Genomic DNA, 21,589 nt, shown 5'->3' with positions numbered 1-21,589 from the left:
CTCTCTCCCTCTCTCTCTCTCTCTCTCTCGCTTCTCGCTCTCTCTTATGAATTCTTATAATAATAAATACATACGAAGTAAAATATGGCTATCGTATGTGTAGAGCTACATGATTATCTATCTATATACGATGTAATGTACTATCGTAATTTGCCGACGTTATTACATCCGACAAGTATATGCCACAAGGACATGTACGTTATAACTTATTCTCCATAGATATCCGCGTGTCATTTCGAGAGGATTTTAGGAAGTGCAGTTTACAGTTATAATAACTGCATAGCGACTTTCAACGCAGAACCGAAATGTAGCAATCGACATATTTTCTATCTTACAATGTTAAATCTATGGTGTCAAATTTAACTTTATTTAAGTTGCCACTGCTCCGACAACTTACCTATAAATTACGTTAAATTTGACACTATAGATTTAATAGTGAATGTCAACATCAAGGTATACATTTTACACGAAAGTTGTTCATTTTACATTATGGAATTTAATCCCCAAAATTACATAAAATTGAAAGACACTAGAAAAAAATTTTGTGTAAAATTACAATAATTTTGGGATATATTGGGATAACAATAACATATATTTAAAAAATTACGAAAAATAATTATTATAAAAAAAGGTCTAATGTATCAATATTATATAATATGTATTAATTATTTATGTAATGTTGTATAATTTTTTACACAGTGCATAAAGGATTCAACAGAATATATCTACCATACAAATTTGAAAAAAGCACTAAAAAAAAAGAGTTGCTACACTGAGAAAAAAAGTTGTTAACTTGACTAAATGCGTTTAGTTCGTAATGATTATTTAGTTCGAATGTTTATATATTTAGATTAACAAAACCTTGTAATTTAAAACATGTTATTTGTTTGAATTAACAAATATTTAGTTGAATTAACAAAAATTTGCTTAACAGTCCGTGATCGCTACATTTAGTTGAATCAACTAATATTTTTTTGAAACAGCAACTTTTTTTTCTCAGTGTATAAAAAAGTCTAGTTGCATCAATTGAAACTGTTGGTTGAAAGTGAGCAAATCAGAATATTCTGGTTGAATGTATTATAATTCTAGTTGAAATAATCAGAATTCAGATCAACACTATCAGAATTTCCTGCTGGTTCATTATTTTTAACTATACAAAATTTTTCTCTGTGCAGATTTTAGAGAAAATCGCTAACTTTTGATGCAATTTAGTCGGAATTATCTTTACAGGCGCAAAAGAATTATACGAGATGTTTACTCGGGACCTGCATACGTACCGAAAGCGCGAGGCCATGAATGAACGCGTGAATCCACGGACACGCACGCACGCACGGATGCATGCATGCACTCGTTCATCGGGTAGAGAACGTAATACAATGTACAGGTACGTGAAAATCCGCAAACGCGAATCCCAAGCCCCGGTCGATATCGATCCGATTGCAGCGGCCAGATGAGCGCCTTTCACATCAAGTATCAAGTCCTTTAGAAATTCTGCACAATGATGCACTATACTTACGCGTGATTTGCGTGCAGCACGGTTTGACGAGCGCGCATACTCATTAGAGTTTCTATTCCGGAACGTATTATTCTATTACGCTCGTGAATCGCATCGCACGATCGTCTGCGCCAGGAAACGATAAGAAATACCGATCTTGCTGTGGGTCGATGAAAACACCCGGAATAAATCGCCACGGATTAACGACACATGCTCAAGGAAATATTGAGATGTACCTGTTGCACGGTATTTCGTTCAACTTCAGACATCGTAAAACGATCAATAACGTGAATTAAACGCGAGAAGGATCGATAAGATTTACAAGGTAAAAAATTCTAGGATATTCAATAGTCAAGTCGATTTAATAAAAATCAATTTGATGGAAGGCCGATTATTCGTCGCATTTTAACATTTTACAATAAGTTTTATTTGCGTAAAAACATAAAATTTATTTCCGTTATAGATTTTCCAACATAAACAACTTTCATGAAATTTTTGCTGGAAATGACTCGATCTTGAATTTGGAATGATAAAAATGTTTCTGACAACAGGAAATGCCATAATATTAATAATGATAATAATAACGGAGTAACGTATATATAAATGCAAGAACATCTTCTCAACAATCTCAGTTATCGTTCTCGTGCGAGATCGGTAGGAGACTAGGATTACGGAGGAACTTGGGGGGAAAAACACCACGCATGCCGAAGCGTGATTCCGGTCTCTTCCTTCGCCTTCCTTCATTCAGACGCACGCACACGTGTTCGTGTGGTAATTAACGCGACGAATCGTGCATACGAGCGTATGCACTGAGAAAAATATCCACGTTGTATCCGATCAAAATGATCGGACTATTCTGTAAAAAAACACATTTCTAATCATTTTGATCGGGTTAAAAAATCCAATCACATTTAATCAAAAATAAATTCATTGGAATGTACAATAAAAAGTATCCATCTGTTACTTTTTGAATGGGTAACATATTATTTCCAAGAGATGTCGAGCCCTGAAGTAATTTTTATACAAAACTAAATGAAATTGTACTGATACTGATATTATCAAAAATACATCTCATTTACTTTCACATCATGGAGTCCCATTTTGAGGACTCGACTTTAAAGAATCATTTCATTAGATTATTATAACATGGGTGAAAGATTTGATAATGCTGCACTTTTTATTCTATTCTGCGTGGTTTCCTTTAAATATAAGAGAGATAGATAAATATGTTTATCCACTCTACAATATACAGCCATATCGTAAGGGATCACTGCCACAAGAAAACATGTAGATGTCGTTTTGGTTTCAACAATCAGGCTCAAACGATACAGTTATAAAAAAAATTACTCTAATTGCCGAACAGACTTTTAATTAATAACTACTTAATGTTTAACGCTACTTACAATAATTTTAAATTAGTAAAAACTAAAAACATATACCAGGAGGCATTACATTACAAATGTATCACGGAATTTCAATGTAAGTAGTTAAACTCGATCGTGCGTCCATCTCGCGGCGGTGCCGCGCACTGCTTCCAAATAAAGGCTTTAAAAAATTGAAATCAAATAACGTATTTAATCGGATATTAAACTTGTTTGGACAAAATTTCCATTTTTATCCGTTCAAGTGGAATGTCTAAACAAGTTGTAAGTTTACCTAATAAAACTTTAATTTTTGCAGATATATATATATATATATATATATATATAACGGCTCATTTTTTATTCATATTTTACTGAAAATTGAATTTCATCGGATAAAAGCGCTTGTCACTTCATCGGATAAAATTCTTCTTCCTCTTAAAAAACTTATCTTTTTAATGATATATAAAAATGTGACAATTCTGTCACTCTAGGATCCTTAAATTGTTTTAAATATTACATTTTTTTATATGTCATTAATTATTTATCTAAAAAAATGAGGTCAGCTTTCAAAAGAATCTTTGCAACATAATGATAAATGTGCAAACGAAATTGCGTTTTGATCTATTGAGGGTAATTATTTAGAAATAGGACCTTTTCCGAATTTTAAGGTTTTTTCCTTGCAATCTTGATAAAAAGCTTTATTGAGACTATCAACTGTTGAGTGATAATCAACTGAGGAAAGTAAGAAAATGTTTAACCTATCTATTTTTTTAACTTATACTTATTTCCAGTACAGCTTTTTGGATCTTCCGATATTACAAATAAATATGACCGTTAAAAGAGCTGATTTTAGTCCTAAATATGATGTCTTATAAGTTAGTGGAACAAAGTGAGCAGAATCAATCCTAATTAACATTTATTTATTGCTCATTTGTTGCTAAAAAATTACCAAAGAAAAAAATGTTTCTTTGTTCCTCTAACTTATAAGATGTCTAAATATGACTAGTATAGTGTATCCATATATAATATATTGTAGACTCATCCTTTTAATAAGGCAAAAATTTATAATAAATTACTATATTAATCGTATTTAGGACTAAAATCGGTTCTTTTAAGGACCATAATAAATTTGTAATATCGGAAGATACGCAAAGCTGTACTTGAAATAAATATAGGTTATAAAAAATAGATAGGTTACACATTTTTTCAACTTCCCCCAGTTACTTATCACTGTTAAGAGTTGTAACAAAGATTTTTATCAAGATTACAAGAAAAAAATTAAAATTCGAAAAAAGCGCTATTGTAAATAATTACCCTATTGAGAAACTTGCCCTATTGAAAACTGCAATGCGCGGTTATACATAAAAGGAGCATCAAGCTATAATATTATAATATAACGGAGTATATCAAGATCGGCGTGATTTATGTGTCGTAAATAATCGGCAAGCACCTACATAATTTTCGCATGTTCCGGAATCGCAAGATTAATGTTACGGCCCGCAAGCACAGTGTGTCGCCGTGGACATTATTTATGCTATTTGACGAATCATTAGCGTGCAATGGTCATAAATTATTGAATCGCTGCCACCGCCACCATCATAACGGGCGTTTGTGATATTGCGGAGGCACAAGTTTGTTAACACAAAAGAATTCTGAGAGAATGTATACAAAGTATCTACAAAAATACGTACACGACTTTTACGGCAAAGAAAAGCTTTTAAATCAATGTATAACAACTTTAATATGCAATAGTGCACAATAGTGCGGCCAAGCATAATTTGCTATAATAGTATCGCTATAATATTATTACGGTAATAACGGCGCAGGTATAATAAATAATGACATTATATCAATGTAATAGTTACCATAAAATGCTATTACGGACACTATTTATATGTAATTTTAATTAGAGCAGTACATCTAAAAAACTGTTCAGTTCTTACCGATCATTATTTGCTAGAAGGGTGCAATTAAAATTAACGTGAATTATACATTACAAACGAGAGTTTAGCGGGATCGTTAAGATGCCATTCCACATCTTGTTGAACAAGTAGTGGCTAACGGTAACGCGTTAAACGTAATGCGGGCTATTAGAAATCGCGTCAAGCGTATAAAATCCCAAAACTGACCAATCAGAATCAATTTCTTTTCATTTAACGAATGTAATTCGATCGATCATTAAGCTTTAATCATTTACGACTGAATAAACGTATAATTGTATAGCATTATGATTAAACCGTCTTTAATCGCATTGTCATGCGCTAAAAGTGGGTTCCGCCTTTCCCTAATAAAATATACTGGAGAGGAGCTATTCTTATCCCAGATTCACTAATAGTTTGCAACGAACAGAAGGATATAATAATAATAATGAATAATGATAATAATAATAACTGCCTTCTCAACCAAAATTTAATTGAACATAATGTTGGAATAATTTGTGCTGCCAAAGGAAAAAGAGACAGAAAAAACACATTTGACGCCACACTAGTAAGAGAAACAGTACTCCACGGTATTTGCACGTACCGTATTTAAGAGCAATCAAGTTGCATTAAGTCTCTACCGTGATCGCGTGAGCACCTTTGCTGGAATGTTTCCTCGCCAACGTCCTCATCTTTCTACGAGAAGAATAAATTGCCGTGACGGGTCGTTCCTCGAGAAGAATTGAATCGACGTGTCAAGTGCTTAAGATGGTTCTTTAGTAAAATAAATTTGGGGTGCCTGACCAGAGCCCCCTCTAAATCACAAATATCTACATAATTTATCTGGATAAATATGTATTTGATGTGGATTTTATCTGAATAAAAAATTAAAACTACGTGTATATCTTAATGAAATAGTATGAAACATACGATAGTAAATCGAGAGCTGCTTCACCAAACGAAAGCAAGGTGACGTTATATTAATTTACTTCTCGAGGTTAAATTTATGTGCAAGTTTATGCATGTAAATATCTATCCAGAATGGTTGTTGATCTATTACTTTTTTGTGACCATTATAATCGCAATTTTTTAAATTATTATAATCTCGTTTTTTATAGAGAAATCTATAATTAATATTTATGTGCAATTATAGTCAACGAAGCGTCTTCAATCCTTATCTGTCACTAAGTTAGGTGTTAAAAGTTCATACATTTACTTGTTCTCTCTCATTTCATTGTTAACCTATTTTAGAATTTTGTACACGTCAAGTCGGTGCTTCAACTTCATTATATAAAGAAATTAGACATTAATTTTTATGGTAACTCAATTTATTAAAGTACCATCTTAATATTGGCTAATCAACTTGGTGAGAAACAATAGCGATAGAGAGAATAAAAAAGCAATCGCAAACAAATTTTTAACACTGATCTTTTGAATATGTATTAATCCCATCTTATCATAATTGTGCGTATCATAAGGTAAGGGATATAACCACGCTATATGCTAGTATAGATTTGTAGGGTTATTCTTTGACGTATGCTATCGAAACCGCCTGCGAGCTAACTTCTGTTGTAAAATAGAAAGAATGTTGGCGTCGCCCTTTATATCTGAAGCGGCGTCGTGTGAGAAAAGCCAATCAAACGATAGCTGCGAGAATCGACGACATCTAAAAGTCTGCTACGAGCAGGCGTCGCGGCGATGTAGTCGATAGTGATCGTCACCGACATCTTTTGATCGTTACCGATTTCCGAGTAGAGGGCAACTCTCGAGCAGCCAGTGAGTCAGTCGAGAGAATCGATCCGAGGGAATCGTATCGTGCGAGTCGCCTCTTTGTACGCGTTTCGCATTAAAGAAAAGTTCTGATTAGAAAAGACGAGTACCTTTATACTTCAATCCCGACCCCTACACGTCGAATAACCATTATACCATCCATCTTAACAATTATCCTACAGATTATTTGCTGCAAATTTAATTATTTTATATCATGTTCAGTGTTGTGCAGTACCAGTATTATATAAGTACCAATAAGTACAAATTTACGCACCTAGGTATCGTACAGAGGTACTTTTTCTCTGGTACTTATACCTAAGTACAATTTCTTTGTGTATCAGTACCTATATTTAGATACATTTTAGTTACTTTATGGATGACACTTTCTTGCACTAAACGCTTTTAGCTCGGAGCTCGATAAAAGTGTATATTTCATATAATTTTTTTATAATTAAATATTTATTAAATATATGATTCATTTTAAGTTAAAATATACCATATATTCAATAAATATCTAATTATTTAAAAAATTATATAAAATACATACACAGTAAAAAAGAAAATGTTAATTTTAACATTTTTTACATGTCCCAGGAGATCCACTCTAAATTTTAAGTTAAAGTAACTCATTCGTCTTGTGTTATTTATTAACGAACTAATAATGTTAAATACCCGTGTAGAAAAATTTCAAGGAAAAACTGATCACTAACCAGAAATTGGATAGTTTTTCTTGGGTAGGATTAATTAGACAGTAACTATTCAAAACTTGTCCAGAAAATACTGACTATTGTTTGATGGCCAGTTACTGGCCAGTTACGTGCCAACTATGCAGTATTTCATGTGAGCAGTTTTTGGTCAGGAACTAAGCAAGAAAAACAATAAGTAAATACTGTCCAGCTCCTATCCAGTAAAAATTCTGAAAATACTGAGCAGTATTTCACGAGCAATTTTTGATCAGCAACTAGGTAAGAAAAATAATAAGTAAATGCTGTCCAGCTTCTGTCCAGCAAAAATTCTGAAAATATTGGGCAGTATTTCATGAGCAGTTTTTAGTCACAAACTAGGTAAGAATCAACAGTAAGTATAAACTATATTATATATGTATATTAAAAATTAAAAGCAAAAAAAATATTATTGTTTACTGTTAGGGAGAAAGTGATTAACATTTATTGATTATGTATGTTCCTTCTGCTTTTTTTCTTATCACTAATAAATTCAATTAATATATAACTTTTTATTTTAGAAATTCCGTTTTATTAATATTTACTGAAAATTACTTTATACATATTACTTTATTTTATTACTATTTTTTCGTGTATAGTTTATGGCCAGTGACTAGCCATCAAACAACAGTCAGTATTTTCAGAACAAGTTTTGAACAGTTACTGTCTAATTAATCCTACCCAAGAAAAACTATCCAGTTTCTGGTTAGTGACCAGTTGTTCCTTGAAATTTTTCTACACGGGATAGTTCTTTACAAGCTTCTATAACATGCAATCTCACTACCAAGTACGTCAACTAGGAAATGAAGAAGAGCGATTCAAGGAGCTGTACAGTTTACAATTACTCCTTACAAAAATGAAATAGCAGTTTCAAATTGAAAAAATTGAAAAAACTTTGGGTATGTGTTTACGTAAACTGAAAAAAAAAAATGAATTTTCTGATTAACTTACTAAATTTTTATAAATAAATCAAATAAAAACTTTAATGAATAAATCAAAATTTAGAGAGAAGCCTTTGAGAGCCGATACAGGTTGTAAGTGTGTAATTATAAATTTTTTATTATATAGGAGACACATAAACGTTTCGATCCTAGTTTGTATCCTCTTCAGTATGAATAAATATATAAATAAATTTAATAATCACGTAAATTAATCATAAATACCGTCACGAATATTGCAGTAAGAATCATTAAAAGTAACGGTATACAAGAGTTAATATGGTCGAATGTTCTCATGTCCATATCTCTAACACAAATATTATTAAATTCCAGTAAAATGAACATTGAGGTTGATATCGTTATACTATTTACACTGGAATTATATATATATTTTACTGTGGAATTTAATGAACAACCAATAACAAGATGTGGACAAGAGAACATTCGATCATATTAACTCTCGTATACCGTGTTACTTTTTATGATTCTTACTGCGATATTTATGATTAATTTATATGATTATTAAGTTTATTTATATATTTACTTATACTGAAGAGGATCTAAACTAGGATCGAAACGTTTATGTGACTCTTATAATAAAAAATTACACACTTACAACTTGTGTCTCAAAGGCTTCTCTCTAAATTTTGATTTACTAAATTTTAGTTGAGATAACCGGAATTCTGATTGATTTAGATAATCAGAATCTTCTGGTTTATTCATTTTCAACCATTTTTTTCAGTGTGGATGTGTAGAAGATATTTCTTATTAAATAAACAGATTGAAATCTTTTTTTTCTTTACAACTTTAAAGTAGTCTTTAAATCGTACTTATATCTGTATAAAATTTATAGCAATAAAAGTTCATTGCGTGCATTCCTAGAATAAAAATACGTAAAATTTATCTTTTATTATTGCATTGCAAGAGAAAAAATATATCATTTACTACTCTCATTCCAGGAGCATTCTAAGGAAAACGTGACATACATAAAGAAAATAATGATAATGATCAAAACTAATTTTCAACTCGAAAAAGACATGTTCAAGTTCCATGTGGCAAGTCCTACTGGCAAATTGACGACGATGAGACAAGAGGCATGCGTTTCGAATTCGGCAGGGAAGTGTAACAGAGACATGCAAGTTCCGCTCGCGGGATGTGCAATAACATCCCGCTTCGCAGGATTCCGCCGGAATGCGCACGTTAGCACATAATCGCACGATCAACCGTAAATTTCCCCGGGCAAATGATTTTCTTCGCGTGTGCACACTACGATGCGCTTTCGCGAACGGCCGCACACATGTTGCACATGCACGACTATCAACAATGAGTCAAGATAAACATCCCTTCTGCCTCCGCTCAAGATTAATGGACTCGCTGCGAGCAATGCGTTCTATAAAACGTGCCTTAAGCGTAGAAGGCGTTAACTAGCTTGATCATGATGTAAGAATATAAGGTGTTTGTTGCGCATGATGATGGTGGGATCGAATTTGGAACAGCCTATCAAAATTTAGCCTCAAATATAGCGCGATACAATATCAATGTAACAACATGTAATATAACTTAACTTAATCTGTTGAAGATTGTAGGAAGAGCCATATTGATTTTTTTGTATTTGCAGCTACTCTTGATGGATCAACATTGCGCATCTCGGGAGCGAAACAACTTATAATTTTACATCATAAGTTTGATCAACAGAATGAAGGAGATCGAAGTCGATTACGCATATGACTTCGACATATGGCTGTCTAAGATATTAAACGGAATTTTTATCGTTTATATACGAAAAGAACGGTTTTATTGCTAAAAACTTGTTTCAAAAAAAAAAAAAAAACATTCGGAATGTTTTGCATTAATTTTGCTGAAGAATAAATTTAATTATAAAAGGTCACCGTATCTCTAGATAGAAAGGAAAGTATCGCGCGATTTTAATTCTAGAACCAAATGCACTCTCCGCAATTTCCGCCTCGCTTAATGACTAACAGCAAGATGTCATTTATCATTTTGCCTTTCCTTTTTCCCATGACTGCTATATATTATTTTCTAAACCTAACTTTGTAGAATCATCGCGACTATCCCTTTTTTTGAACGCTCTCGACATTAAATGCCGGTTGCGCACAAATACAAAATATCACAAGCCCGATCTAATTAAAACATAAACATCCTGCGTGTGCTAAACAACATTATTATAAAATGAAGACATCTAAATGAGAATACGTTATACTTATGAATATACGCACTCGTCGCCGGATATCTCTAAATAATTTAACAGCCTCATTAGACGCACATATGGCATGCAATACTGCCAGACTCATTTATATAATGACTATGAAAAGGTTTTAATAAGTCATTTTTCTGTCTCTTTCCTTCTCTCTTATCGAAAGCGGCGAGATACTATTAAGCTGTCAGTAGTGCGTACTCATTTCTTGCGAATATCACGAACGCATTTCGCATTTCTTGCGCGTATTACGGAATGTCAGTGCACGCAGTCGACGAATAAAAATTTACTAATAATGGCGTTTGTTGTCAACAGGAAATTATCGAAGCATACACATTGAATGTTATCATAAACGTCGAATAATAAACGTCTTATATGTGGGTCTATTTTATTAAGTTTGTAACAGAAAAGAATAGAAAATTCGCAGAACTTACAAAGCAGCGATTTTGCTGACAAATACGAGTATATCTCGTTCAGTTTCCGTTTAATTTATGGAAATGGTAAATATCTCAAATGAAACTTGTTATACCGAATTATTTTCTTTTCATGGGCGAGAACGTACACATGAAAAAAAAAAGTTGGAGCAGTACATACTGTTCCGACGAAGAGCTTTTAAAACCGGTCGAATGAGAGTACCATTGCAGAATATATACGAGAGGATCGGTCAAACGAGTTGTACAAGCAAAAGCGACCGTTCCCACTGCAACAGGATACTGATGATGCGCTACGCCCGCGTTTATATCGCACTTCGCACGAGCGAGGATATTCATACAATGCGTATCCATGCATCGTGTCGCATCAGGCTGCATAAAAGTATCAAGAGACACGATCGTGTCTCTCGCTAATTGCATGCACAATCGAAAGGCGGACTGTGCTATACGTAGTCTATCTAATTCAAAATATCTTTGTTTTATATTATATATATCCTAGGTGACCACAAAAACATTAAATCTAGGTTCGTTGCTACTTAGGAAATCTTGTTTAGTATTAGTACAATTATTAATACAATTAATATTAATAACATAAAAATTGGGAATATAACATTATACGTGACGTCCACGCAAAAGAACAATCTATGCAATTTCCCTGTCTTTTCTTTAACCAAAACGTATTGTATAAGATAGTGGCGGGAAAAACAAATCTTTCTAATCAAGACCTCTATAACTCTTGAGGGGCCTTAATCCTAAAGTCTGTTTTACCGATTAAACGCAATAATTTCAAAGAACAATATCATATATATATATATATATATATATATATATATTACTTTTACAGATTTGAAAATCCTTCTCCAAAATTATAATATACGCATCAATGCGTGTCTACAACTTGGAATTTATTCCGAGAATAAAAATTTTTGAAATTGTAATCTTTTTTATCATTTCTTATTCCAAAATGGCTTATAGATTATGCAAGACCCTGTGCTCCCGTCCTTAGAGAATAGGAGCTTAAGTCTTATATACTACAACATCCAATTCGTATCTCACATCAATAATTCCAATCGAATTCGTAATAAGCTTCTTCGATAGCATTTCTATCATAAAACAAAAATTCTAACACAATATGTAGTTAATCCCACGATGTAAGAATGTAAGGTATATCATTCTTGAAGATGCACAATAGTTTAACATAGCTATTCTTTCAGCTAATCAAAAATTTACCCCCAAATTATAAAAAATAACATGACTGTTTTGAGATAAACGTTTGATTGATTGTTCCTTTGGATTGTTCTATTATTCTGCCACAATTATCATGTACTTTATATTTTTACATGGAATACAAGAGATCCGGGTTCAAGTCCCGGCCGAGGTAATATTTTTCGCAATAAATGTATTAACAGTTTCAACATATTAACATTTTTATAATATAATGCTTGATGGTAGCAACAAATTATTAAAATTGCTTGTTAATTTATTTCGCGATTACTAGAGTAGTTTTAATTGCGTTTATAAATACGGAAAAACAATTCGGAGCACAGTTTGAAGACTACAATATGGTATATATGCAAGTACATATATAGTGTATATTAGTAATCCAAGATTGAATTATTTAAAGCAATGAAGATCCAGCTTCCACTGTAATAGGAGGCATTTTAAATTTCTAGTATTGATTGTGTTTCTCACATATGCGGTCTAAAATAAAAATTCTTAACATTGTTTACATTATGTGGTTAATTCTATATCTCATTTATTACGTATTATTGCAAAACAGAAAACAAATAGTTTGTTATTATTGATTGAAAATTAATAATTGGATATTCTTGAAAAGTATTACAAAGCCTTAAATGAAATCTTAACTCGAATCGTCTCGAATATTACAACAGGAATTATTCATATCGCCTGACATTTCCGGCAGGTTTGATAAGACAGTCGAATGCTGTCTATACCTAGCGGAGTTCCACGCTAAGCGCCCACGCGGCTCATTGTCCGTGATAATGCACTCGAGGCGATTCAAGCGATTCTCATTTCGAAATTGTCAGCAATTAGACGTCGTGCTTAACACATGGAGGAAACAACAACGAAGTCAATGAGACATGCATGTCGGAGTCGTTGGTCGCGTGGACTTTAATCAGTAGCGTTCCTTTTTTTCCACACGAGAATAATCGACGAGTACTCGTAATATCAAAGTTCAAAATCCGTATATCAATAAGTCACAAGTTCTTTATCTAATTTACTTTGCACTTGTTTATTTATTGTAACTATAATAACGTGACATTACTCAATAATGAAAACATACGAGTAACATCTATTTCCATTAGTGTTGATTAAATTTAGTCTTGGTTTAATTTACTCTTTTATCTTTTTCCAATTCTTAGGCTGGGTTGTCCCACCTTTCGTTAAACTTCAGCTCAATGGTTACGTTTACACTGTGCGCTTAGTCCGCGATCTATACAATAGGTGTCTTTGTTTAACCTACAGGATAAACAAGGACATTTATTGTATAGGCTGCGGTCTAAATGCATGATGTAAACGTAGCCACTGTCTTACTCCCTTACTCTTTTGTTTATCTAGTAGATAAATTACCACGTAGTTTATCCGAAGATGAAATAACCGACCCTTAGAGTTTAAAAAAGATAAAAGGTAAGTTAATAGAATCGCAATCTCTATCATTTCTGTCTTTATGACAATGTCTCTCCCTCTCCCTCTCCCACCCTCTCCTCTCTTTTTTTAAAATTATTTAAATAATTGTCGTAAGATTACGTACAAAAATCTTATTTAAAAAATGAAATGTTACAATCATTACAATATTAGTTCATTTCCATGTTTACTTGTGTTTTCCATCATTATTAGACATATTGCAAATTTCTTTTACGACGAAAATGCATCTATTTTTCATAATCAGTTATCTCCGCAATTGACTCGTTCGTATTCCATAAATTGTGGCTTACAGTTCGCGATGTAGACACTGATATCTTACACATTCAGTTTATCACGGTTTCCAGATTAGTCTCATGCTTCGTTGAGCAAGCAGGTGTGGAAAATGTCATAATTTCTACAACTGAGATTCGTGGTATATGATACTTTTACGCGTGACGACTACTACGAGATAGTGGAAACACGGCAAATATTTTATGTTATTCTTATTGCGCCGGTATTAACCTTTGTACGGCTGCATACTTTTGCGCAACGGCACGATCAACTGCCTTTCTCATTCTCAGGCGTCTCGCAGAAATAGAAACTGGATTGGTACTCGATTCCCGTTCGCCTTGACGCCCTTAATCGGTCAGAGGATTTGTCTCGCGAGAGAATCTCGAGTGTCCCCTCCGCTTCCGCTATTAAATGCGACAATTGACAATCCGAGCCTTATAGGCCTTTCTTTGTTAAGCACTTCATTAACAATCTTTTAATTACGGAATATTTAATTGATGCCTTTGGAATTGTACTTAATTAATATGACTCTTGGATTAAAATATATTTTATTTAAAAATACTTAATTACGGATTTTTTTTAACATCTTTCTCAGACAACACACAATATATCTAGAAAACATTTTTACATCTATTAGACATGCAGGTAATCTGGGTTGACATTGATTACAATTTCCACTTTAAATATTGTCACGAAAGGTTTGCGAAATATTAATAATACATATGTTGATTTGTATTATCAAATATCAAATTAACCCCTCTGTATCACGAGTTTTTATGCGAGACCGATTTTTTTTATGCTTCGAACCCGAGAATTTTTTGAGTAATTGATTACAAATGAGAAGTTAGAATTTTAAAATTCAATGGCCGATTCAATATAGCGAACCAATAATTAAAATAACTTTTAGTAAAATATTTAGTATTTCATTATTTATAAAAACAAATTATTTAATAAAGAACAGATTTTAATAACTTCAAATTCAGATGCAGCGATAAAAATATTCTACAACTAAGGAACGGTATGCATAATCCGTTCATAATTTCAAGACCATCTAAAGTAATATCTTAAGATGCTAATACGACTCTCTAATTGGCTCATGATATCTTAAGCACTATATAATTCAAGACTCGAAGCTAGGGGATGTCTGTGGATTTCATCTTAACTTTTAAAATAGACATTTTTCTCGTTTTTGATCTATCACACGGTTCTGTCTTTTTGAATTTGAAAATTTGAAAATTTTGACCTTAGATCAGGATTCAGAGTGAACCAATAAGCCTACAACATCATTATAAGAAATATTCAAATTCAAACTCTTTATTTTGATTTACAGTAGAAAATATCGATTTTTCCATATTTTTCAAAGATTATATTATATTTTCTAACGCTCTATATAGTTTATATTTTCATCAAAGTTTTGTTTATAACCAAAAAGAGGAAATTCTTTGTAAGATATACAATAGAATCAATATGACCAACCTAGAGATATATTCTGAGTGTGTACACATCGATTGTAACGGTTTTTTAGTATTTTTGTTAGAGTCCATTGTCCAGACAATGGATTCTAACTCATTTACCAAGTGGAAGTAAGTAGATAAGTAGACAAATGAATAAGTAGATAAATCAATTGTTTGGAAAATAGTTCTTCGTGTATATATTCTTACGAATCAACAAACATGTCATTCAATATGTTATATTATAAACTTATATTATAAAAGTAACATTGTGGATCACTTTGTTTTCTATTTCTCTAACACTTTTTTATAAAAAAGAGAAAAGTATACCTACATATTAGATCATATTGGATACATGGTACTTAATGATACTTTTTAAAAAATATTTACTCATGTAAATATTTGGAACCGTCTCATACTTTTTACTGTTTAGAAATTCTATTTTTAAATCCGATTGTTGATTTTCAATTTTGGATTTAGCAAAAAATGCACGACTTTATTTTGTCCACACAACATTGTTTACAGTTTACATTGTTTAATGACATAATAAGATTTTATTACATTAGGATAAAACAGTGTAATACGCTCCACATTTGGTTTTCTTTAATAAAACATTAGTTTCGGAAATAATTGTTTGCTTCCATACTTTTTCCCCACCCTGTATATATATATATATACAGGATATCCCAAAATAAACTCCAAATATTTCATGGGCAGGTAAGAGCGGACTAAACTAAGTCGAAAAGTTCTTTACCATTTTGCAATTTTCGCAATAATTAATGAGATATTAATTACTAAAAATTGCCGAAAATTGGTCTTAAAAAATTTTTTACTTAAATACTATTAACTTTACAGAAAAATTGCACAAGAGGCAAAAATTATTAATTTTTTTCTCATAAAACTCCAAGAAATTTTCAAAATTTTTTCAGAATTTTTTAATACCGTATTTTCTTATGTTGGAAAAAATAAGAAATGCAGTACTAAAAAATTGATAAAAAATTCTGAAAAAATGTTTAAAGCTCTATGAGAAAAAATAAACAATTTTTGTCTCTTGCAGTTTTTCCGTAAAGTTGATAGTATTTGAGTAAAAAATTATTGAAGACAAGTTTTCGACAATTTTTACTAACTAACATCTTGTTAACTATTGCGAAAATTGCAAAATGGTAGAAGACTTTTCAACTCAGTTTAGTCCGCTCTACCTGCCCATGAAATATTTAGCGATTATTTTTGGATACCCTGAATAACTGTATAAATGTTTAATTTTAATTTATAATTTAGACATGAGATTTATTTTTAAAAAGTATTAAAAAAGGCCCGATATAAAAAATGCCCCACAGGGCTAGTACAAAAATTAACTAAAAAATAATTCTTTTAAACAAAAACAATAACAAAAGTCGTAATATTGAAGTAATATATACTTAGCATACACGTATTTAATAATAATTTTGTTAAAGTATTTGAAAATTTAGCTGCATACAGATTTAAAAATAAAATGCTTGATCATGAAAATAATTACACAGAAATTTCAAGCATAATGAACAGTGCTGCAAAAAGTTTTGACATTGTAACAACTGCTTGAATGTCTCACATAATTAATCCATAATCTAATGAAAAATTCAAATCGCGAATTTTTTTTCTTCGCTACTGTAGATGCACTTAAACTTTGATGCGTGATTCATGCGGTATGTGCAATCGTGACAATTGCAAAAATTAAATAATTAGTTTTCCTGGAAAGATATATATCGAACACTGTATTATTAAAATTGCAATCCGATTGTCATGCAACTGTAGTGATAGTCAATGTAGTCGGTGTAAGGTAGAGGAAGATAGAGAGAAACAGAAAAGGAAACATGATCGAAACGGAACCTACACGTGCATGTTTCACGCACTCTTTGTTAAACGCGAGTCGTTCGGTGCTATGCTATAAAAGAATACAATTAAAAAATAATAAAATCAAATTTACCAAACATCAGCAAAAAATTATTTCACTTACAAAAGAAATATTTTTCATGGATCAATTCTAAATTTTTCATAAAATACTACTAAGGCACTTTAATTTACAGAGAATCTCCCTTACTTTCAGTGTTAAAATATAAATTTTTATTCCAAATTTGTCGCTGAGTGAAACAGACAACGAACAATGCACTCGATAACTATCTCGATATCGCACTCGAGGTCGTTCGACCAGCGTACGAGGAAAGGCACAAGGCTAGATTTATGTCGTTAACAATAGTAAAAAAAAATCGAGCGGAAAAGCGTGCGCTAGCGCTCTCGCTGGTAGACGCGGAAATTCGAGTGGAAGAGAAACGCACCTGGTCTTAAATCTCTGCGTGTCGTCCTGACCGGCCCACATCTTCCTTCTCCCGGAGTAACTGCTGTTCACTCGATAATAGTCGATAACCTCGAAGCACACCGGAGCGGAGATCTGTCGCGTGAAGACCGTCCTTACGAGGAAAGCGATGAAACCAGCAAGAAAATTTGTACCGGCACACGAGCGAGCGTGAATGACACGGGTCAACTGTCAAGTTGGGTTGGGTCACGCACGACGCGCTGTCGCGCTTCTTCCGTTTGCGTGATTCGGCGCGTCGCGTCGTACGAGCACAGGGGGAGAGAGAGAGAGAGCGCGAGAGAGAGAGAGAGAAGAGAGCGAGACGGAATGAGACGTAGAGAACGGAACGCGGGTGAAAGAGCGAGACGGCGCGAGTGAGGCCCCGCGGAAAGAAAGACGTTGCGAGCCGCGAGCGCGAAGTGGAGGCGCCACCTCCGAAAAGTCGAGAAACTCGCGCCGCGCGAGAGGGATAAAGAGAGAGGTAACGTGCACGTAGTGCGATACGCTCGGTCGATCGCCCGCTGCTGGTTGCGCACGATCGTGAAATACTGATGGTGGATCGGCAGCGAGGTGCTCGAAAAAAGAAAAAGGGAACGAGAGAGAAGGGAAGAGAGGCGGCGCGGTGCTCTTCGAATGCAACTGCGCACAGGCCGTCTTCGCCCTGCCGTTGCGGCTTGAAATTTCGGACAAGATTCGGGGAATCCCCTCGTTCAACGGGTGTTTCCCACTTGCATGGATTGTAGCGTATTCGACTTGAATTAGCTCAAGTGGGCAGTTCCAGTATGACAAATAGAAAGGATTTATCGTGCGTAAAACTTTATATGCGTAATGACTCGAGTGTAGCTTAAAAACTTTTACAGTTAAATTTATTTTCGCGCAACAATAATATAACGTTTTTAAATATAGAAGGAAATTGGTTTATCAGCCCATCCCTCCTCATATATACATAGGTTTAGCAAAAAAAAGGAAAGAGAATTTTTTGTAAAAAAAGAGGGGGGGGATTGTTGACACGAAGAATAAAGTTGCGTGCGAATAAACCGAGGCAGGTGTATCGCAACGGATGCGACTTCGCGGGAGCCGGAGTGTGCGACTGGGCCTTAAGCCCTTACAGGTCAGCCAGCAAATAGCTGCTGAGGCTCTGCCCTTAGGCTCATCGTCAGTCACGGATACCAGGTAATTTTCTCCTGGGAATACACGCTAAAACCGGGCCAGCGACAGCGGTTATATTTATCTTTCCGACCGTGTCGCCGTGTGTTCTTGTTCTTCTTTTTCCGTGCAAAATCTCGCGGTTACTTAAAAATACATTTCAATCCACTTTTGGAGTGGTCAGTCTATTTCCTTAATGTTCGCCCGGTTTGTAACCACAAGTCTTTATTCCGCGATTTTGCTCGATTAAGCCTATATTATTAATGACAAGAAACTAATATACGACACAGCTGTGATACAGTTTCTTTTTTTTTTCTAAGCAGGAAAACAACATAATAATTAAAGATATATCTCCGCTTAAATCAGTTCTGAATCATGCTTATGACGTGACATATTAAAAAACTATTAAGTAGCGCAAGTTTAACTCGACTATTAATTTCATCAGTGAACTCAATCGTGGATTAACGTATTGATGTCGATCGAAACAGGAGGTCAATTGTGTATCTTGAAATGAGATGAAAATTATAAAAGTGAACGAATTTACTGGAATATTTATAATTTCATTGGTCAATTTCTAGTGAGTAATAATAAAATTAATACTATTCTCGCCTAAAATCATTATAATTACAACATACTATTTTTCATTACGCTATTGACAATTTTTATAGACAAAATACAATCTAATTAAGAACAATTAAACATTAAATATTCTTTTACATGAGAGATAAATACATCAGAAAATATTACATAGGGTTTGCCACAGAAAATAAATTTTAAAATTCCCTGACTTTTCCAGATTTTCCAGATAAAAATGGAAAATTTTCCAATATAAAATATGTAAATTTTAACACATTTAAAATCAAGAATTGTAGGAAAGCTAGCATATATTATTAAAAATAATGCAAAAAAGGTTAGCACATTAAAATTTTGGATGCAAATTCAAGCCAACAAAAAATAAATTAGTATTGGAAAAAAGAATGTAGTTATGAAAAAAGACAATCAAATAAAAATACTGAATAAAATATAAATTTTAATTATTTTATTAAAATCATTTAAAATGTGCAAGTTTTGAACATATTTCACTATAAACGTCAGATATAGTATTAAAAAATTATAACAATTATCTAGAATAGGAGCAGTTTAAAAAAATTGTGAACAAATTTCAAAATTCTAGACTTTTTTTACATTTTCCCCCATCTTTTCCATGACCAATTTCAATTTCCCTGACTTTTCCCTATTTTCCAGACCTGTGGTAACCCTGTATATCAATAAATTGTAAATATTGACGTAAAATGATACAAAACGGACGAAGAAACGCTTTTTTTTACAACTCCGCTGCGAACGAGTAAACCGCTTACTGATCGCAAAATTCCACGAATTCGCGGACGTCGCGCCACAAATTGTCGGCGTCATTTCCTCATCCATCCCCACGTGTATGTACGTAACGCATGTACGTTAGAAGCCTTTCCTGCGCGCCGCGTGCAGCAGCGAGTTTGTCGGGAAATAAAGAGAGAAAGAAAGAGAAAGAAAAAGAGACACAGCAAGGAGAGAAACAAAGATAACGAAGATGACCGGCTGAACGAAGGACACCGAACAAAGGGTAGGCAGAAACGTCGTGTACCTATGCAATTACGAGGCTTTGAGGCCCTAAATGTATACGCCTCTATGTGGCACGCTAGCAGCCGCGATGAGTCACAAGCTTGGAGCTTGTATTACTCGCACGCGGCGACGACGTTCCGCGGATGCGTTCGATGCATTCGAACAAATTGCTTCAGAAAAAAAGCACATTGTCGGAGTCTAGAAACAGGGATCCTCAAGAGGAAAGAGAAAAATACTTTACCGAGTTAATTATCTTAAGTAACGATTAATTGAATTCTTTGTAAAAGTTTAGAGTATTTATACATTAGCATTATTATTATTAAATTGGTAAATAAATTACGAACTAAATTCCTAAGATAACAATTTAAAAAGAAAAATCTAATGAACAGGCAATTGGGAATTGGCGCTGTAAACAGTGCGCAATTTTGTATCTTTAAAATAATTTTATATTGTATCATTACTTGTCATATTTCAGCTAATCTTTTAGCCTTCTTTAGCAAAAATTTTTGTACCATCTACTGAAATTTTTGCTGAAGAAGGCTACAAAATAGATTAACCGAAACATGTACAAGTAATGACATAATACTGAATTACTTTAAAGAAACAAAACTGCGCACCGTCTACAGTGCCAATTCCCAATTGCCTGTTTATTCGATTTTTCTTTTTAAATTATTATTAAATTGATTATCAATCTTAATTATGATGTTACTATTCTAGCTTTAATTTACCGTTTCAAGAATGCAGTTTGCCGAATTAATAAAAACATACAAAAAAAATTGCAGCTTTAACCAAATGTCTTTTCTTCATTTTGGTTGTAAAATAACATAATTTAATGACTAAACAACGAATCTTTTATTGATTAATTTTTCCATGATACTCTAGGAGGTAATTCAATTTACGGTGAATATTAAAAAGCAGTGAGATTGAGGGAAACTATACTAATTGTAAGAATTAAAATTGAACTTCAGAAACTGTCGACCCCTCCAACTACATTGTTAATTTAATATCACGTTTTTATTCGTTCAGTCATGTGTGACAGCGGGACTAGCCCTCGATACTGTGGGCGTCATTCGCATTGGGCGTGTACCCATGGCGCCCATAATCTTTACCAGCGACAACAACACGCCATTACGTTCCCCTTTCATATACGTATCCGATACAAAATAATAAGCCATATGTTATCGCCCTAAAAAAAAAAAAGAATTTGCGACATGTCGGGACGAGGTTCGTGTCTTGTCCAATCATCGTAGCAACGCGTAATTACGCAAACCAG

The 21,589-nt window shown here is 33.3% G+C and overlaps 1 protein-coding gene across 2 annotated transcripts in view; it reads right to left on the bottom strand.

Moving 5' to 3' along the window:
* Jupiter (microtubule-associated protein Jupiter) overlaps positions 1-21,589 on the bottom strand; it is a 100,490-nt gene that overhangs the window by 71,478 nt on the left and 7,423 nt on the right. The window contains exon 1 of one of the 2 annotated variants that reach the window (XM_018511258.1): positions 17,555-18,113. The exons of the other annotated variant lie outside the window; for it this stretch is intronic. Within the exon in view, the coding sequence (XP_018366760.1) occupies positions 17,555-17,595 (41 nt within the window). The 5' untranslated portion in view covers positions 17,596-18,113. Of the gene's footprint in view, positions 1-17,554; positions 18,114-21,589 lie in introns of those variants that run through there. 2 annotated transcript variants of the gene reach the window in all.

The sequence above is a fragment of the Trachymyrmex cornetzi genome, unplaced genomic scaffold, assembly GCF_001594075.2.
Source record: "Trachymyrmex cornetzi isolate Tcor2-1 unplaced genomic scaffold, Tcor1.1 scaffold363, whole genome shotgun sequence".
NCBI classification, from domain to species: Eukaryota; Metazoa; Arthropoda; class Insecta; order Hymenoptera; family Formicidae; genus Trachymyrmex; species Trachymyrmex cornetzi.
Note: the sequence above shows the minus strand (reverse complement) of the source record. Positions and strands in the feature narration are given on the sequence as shown.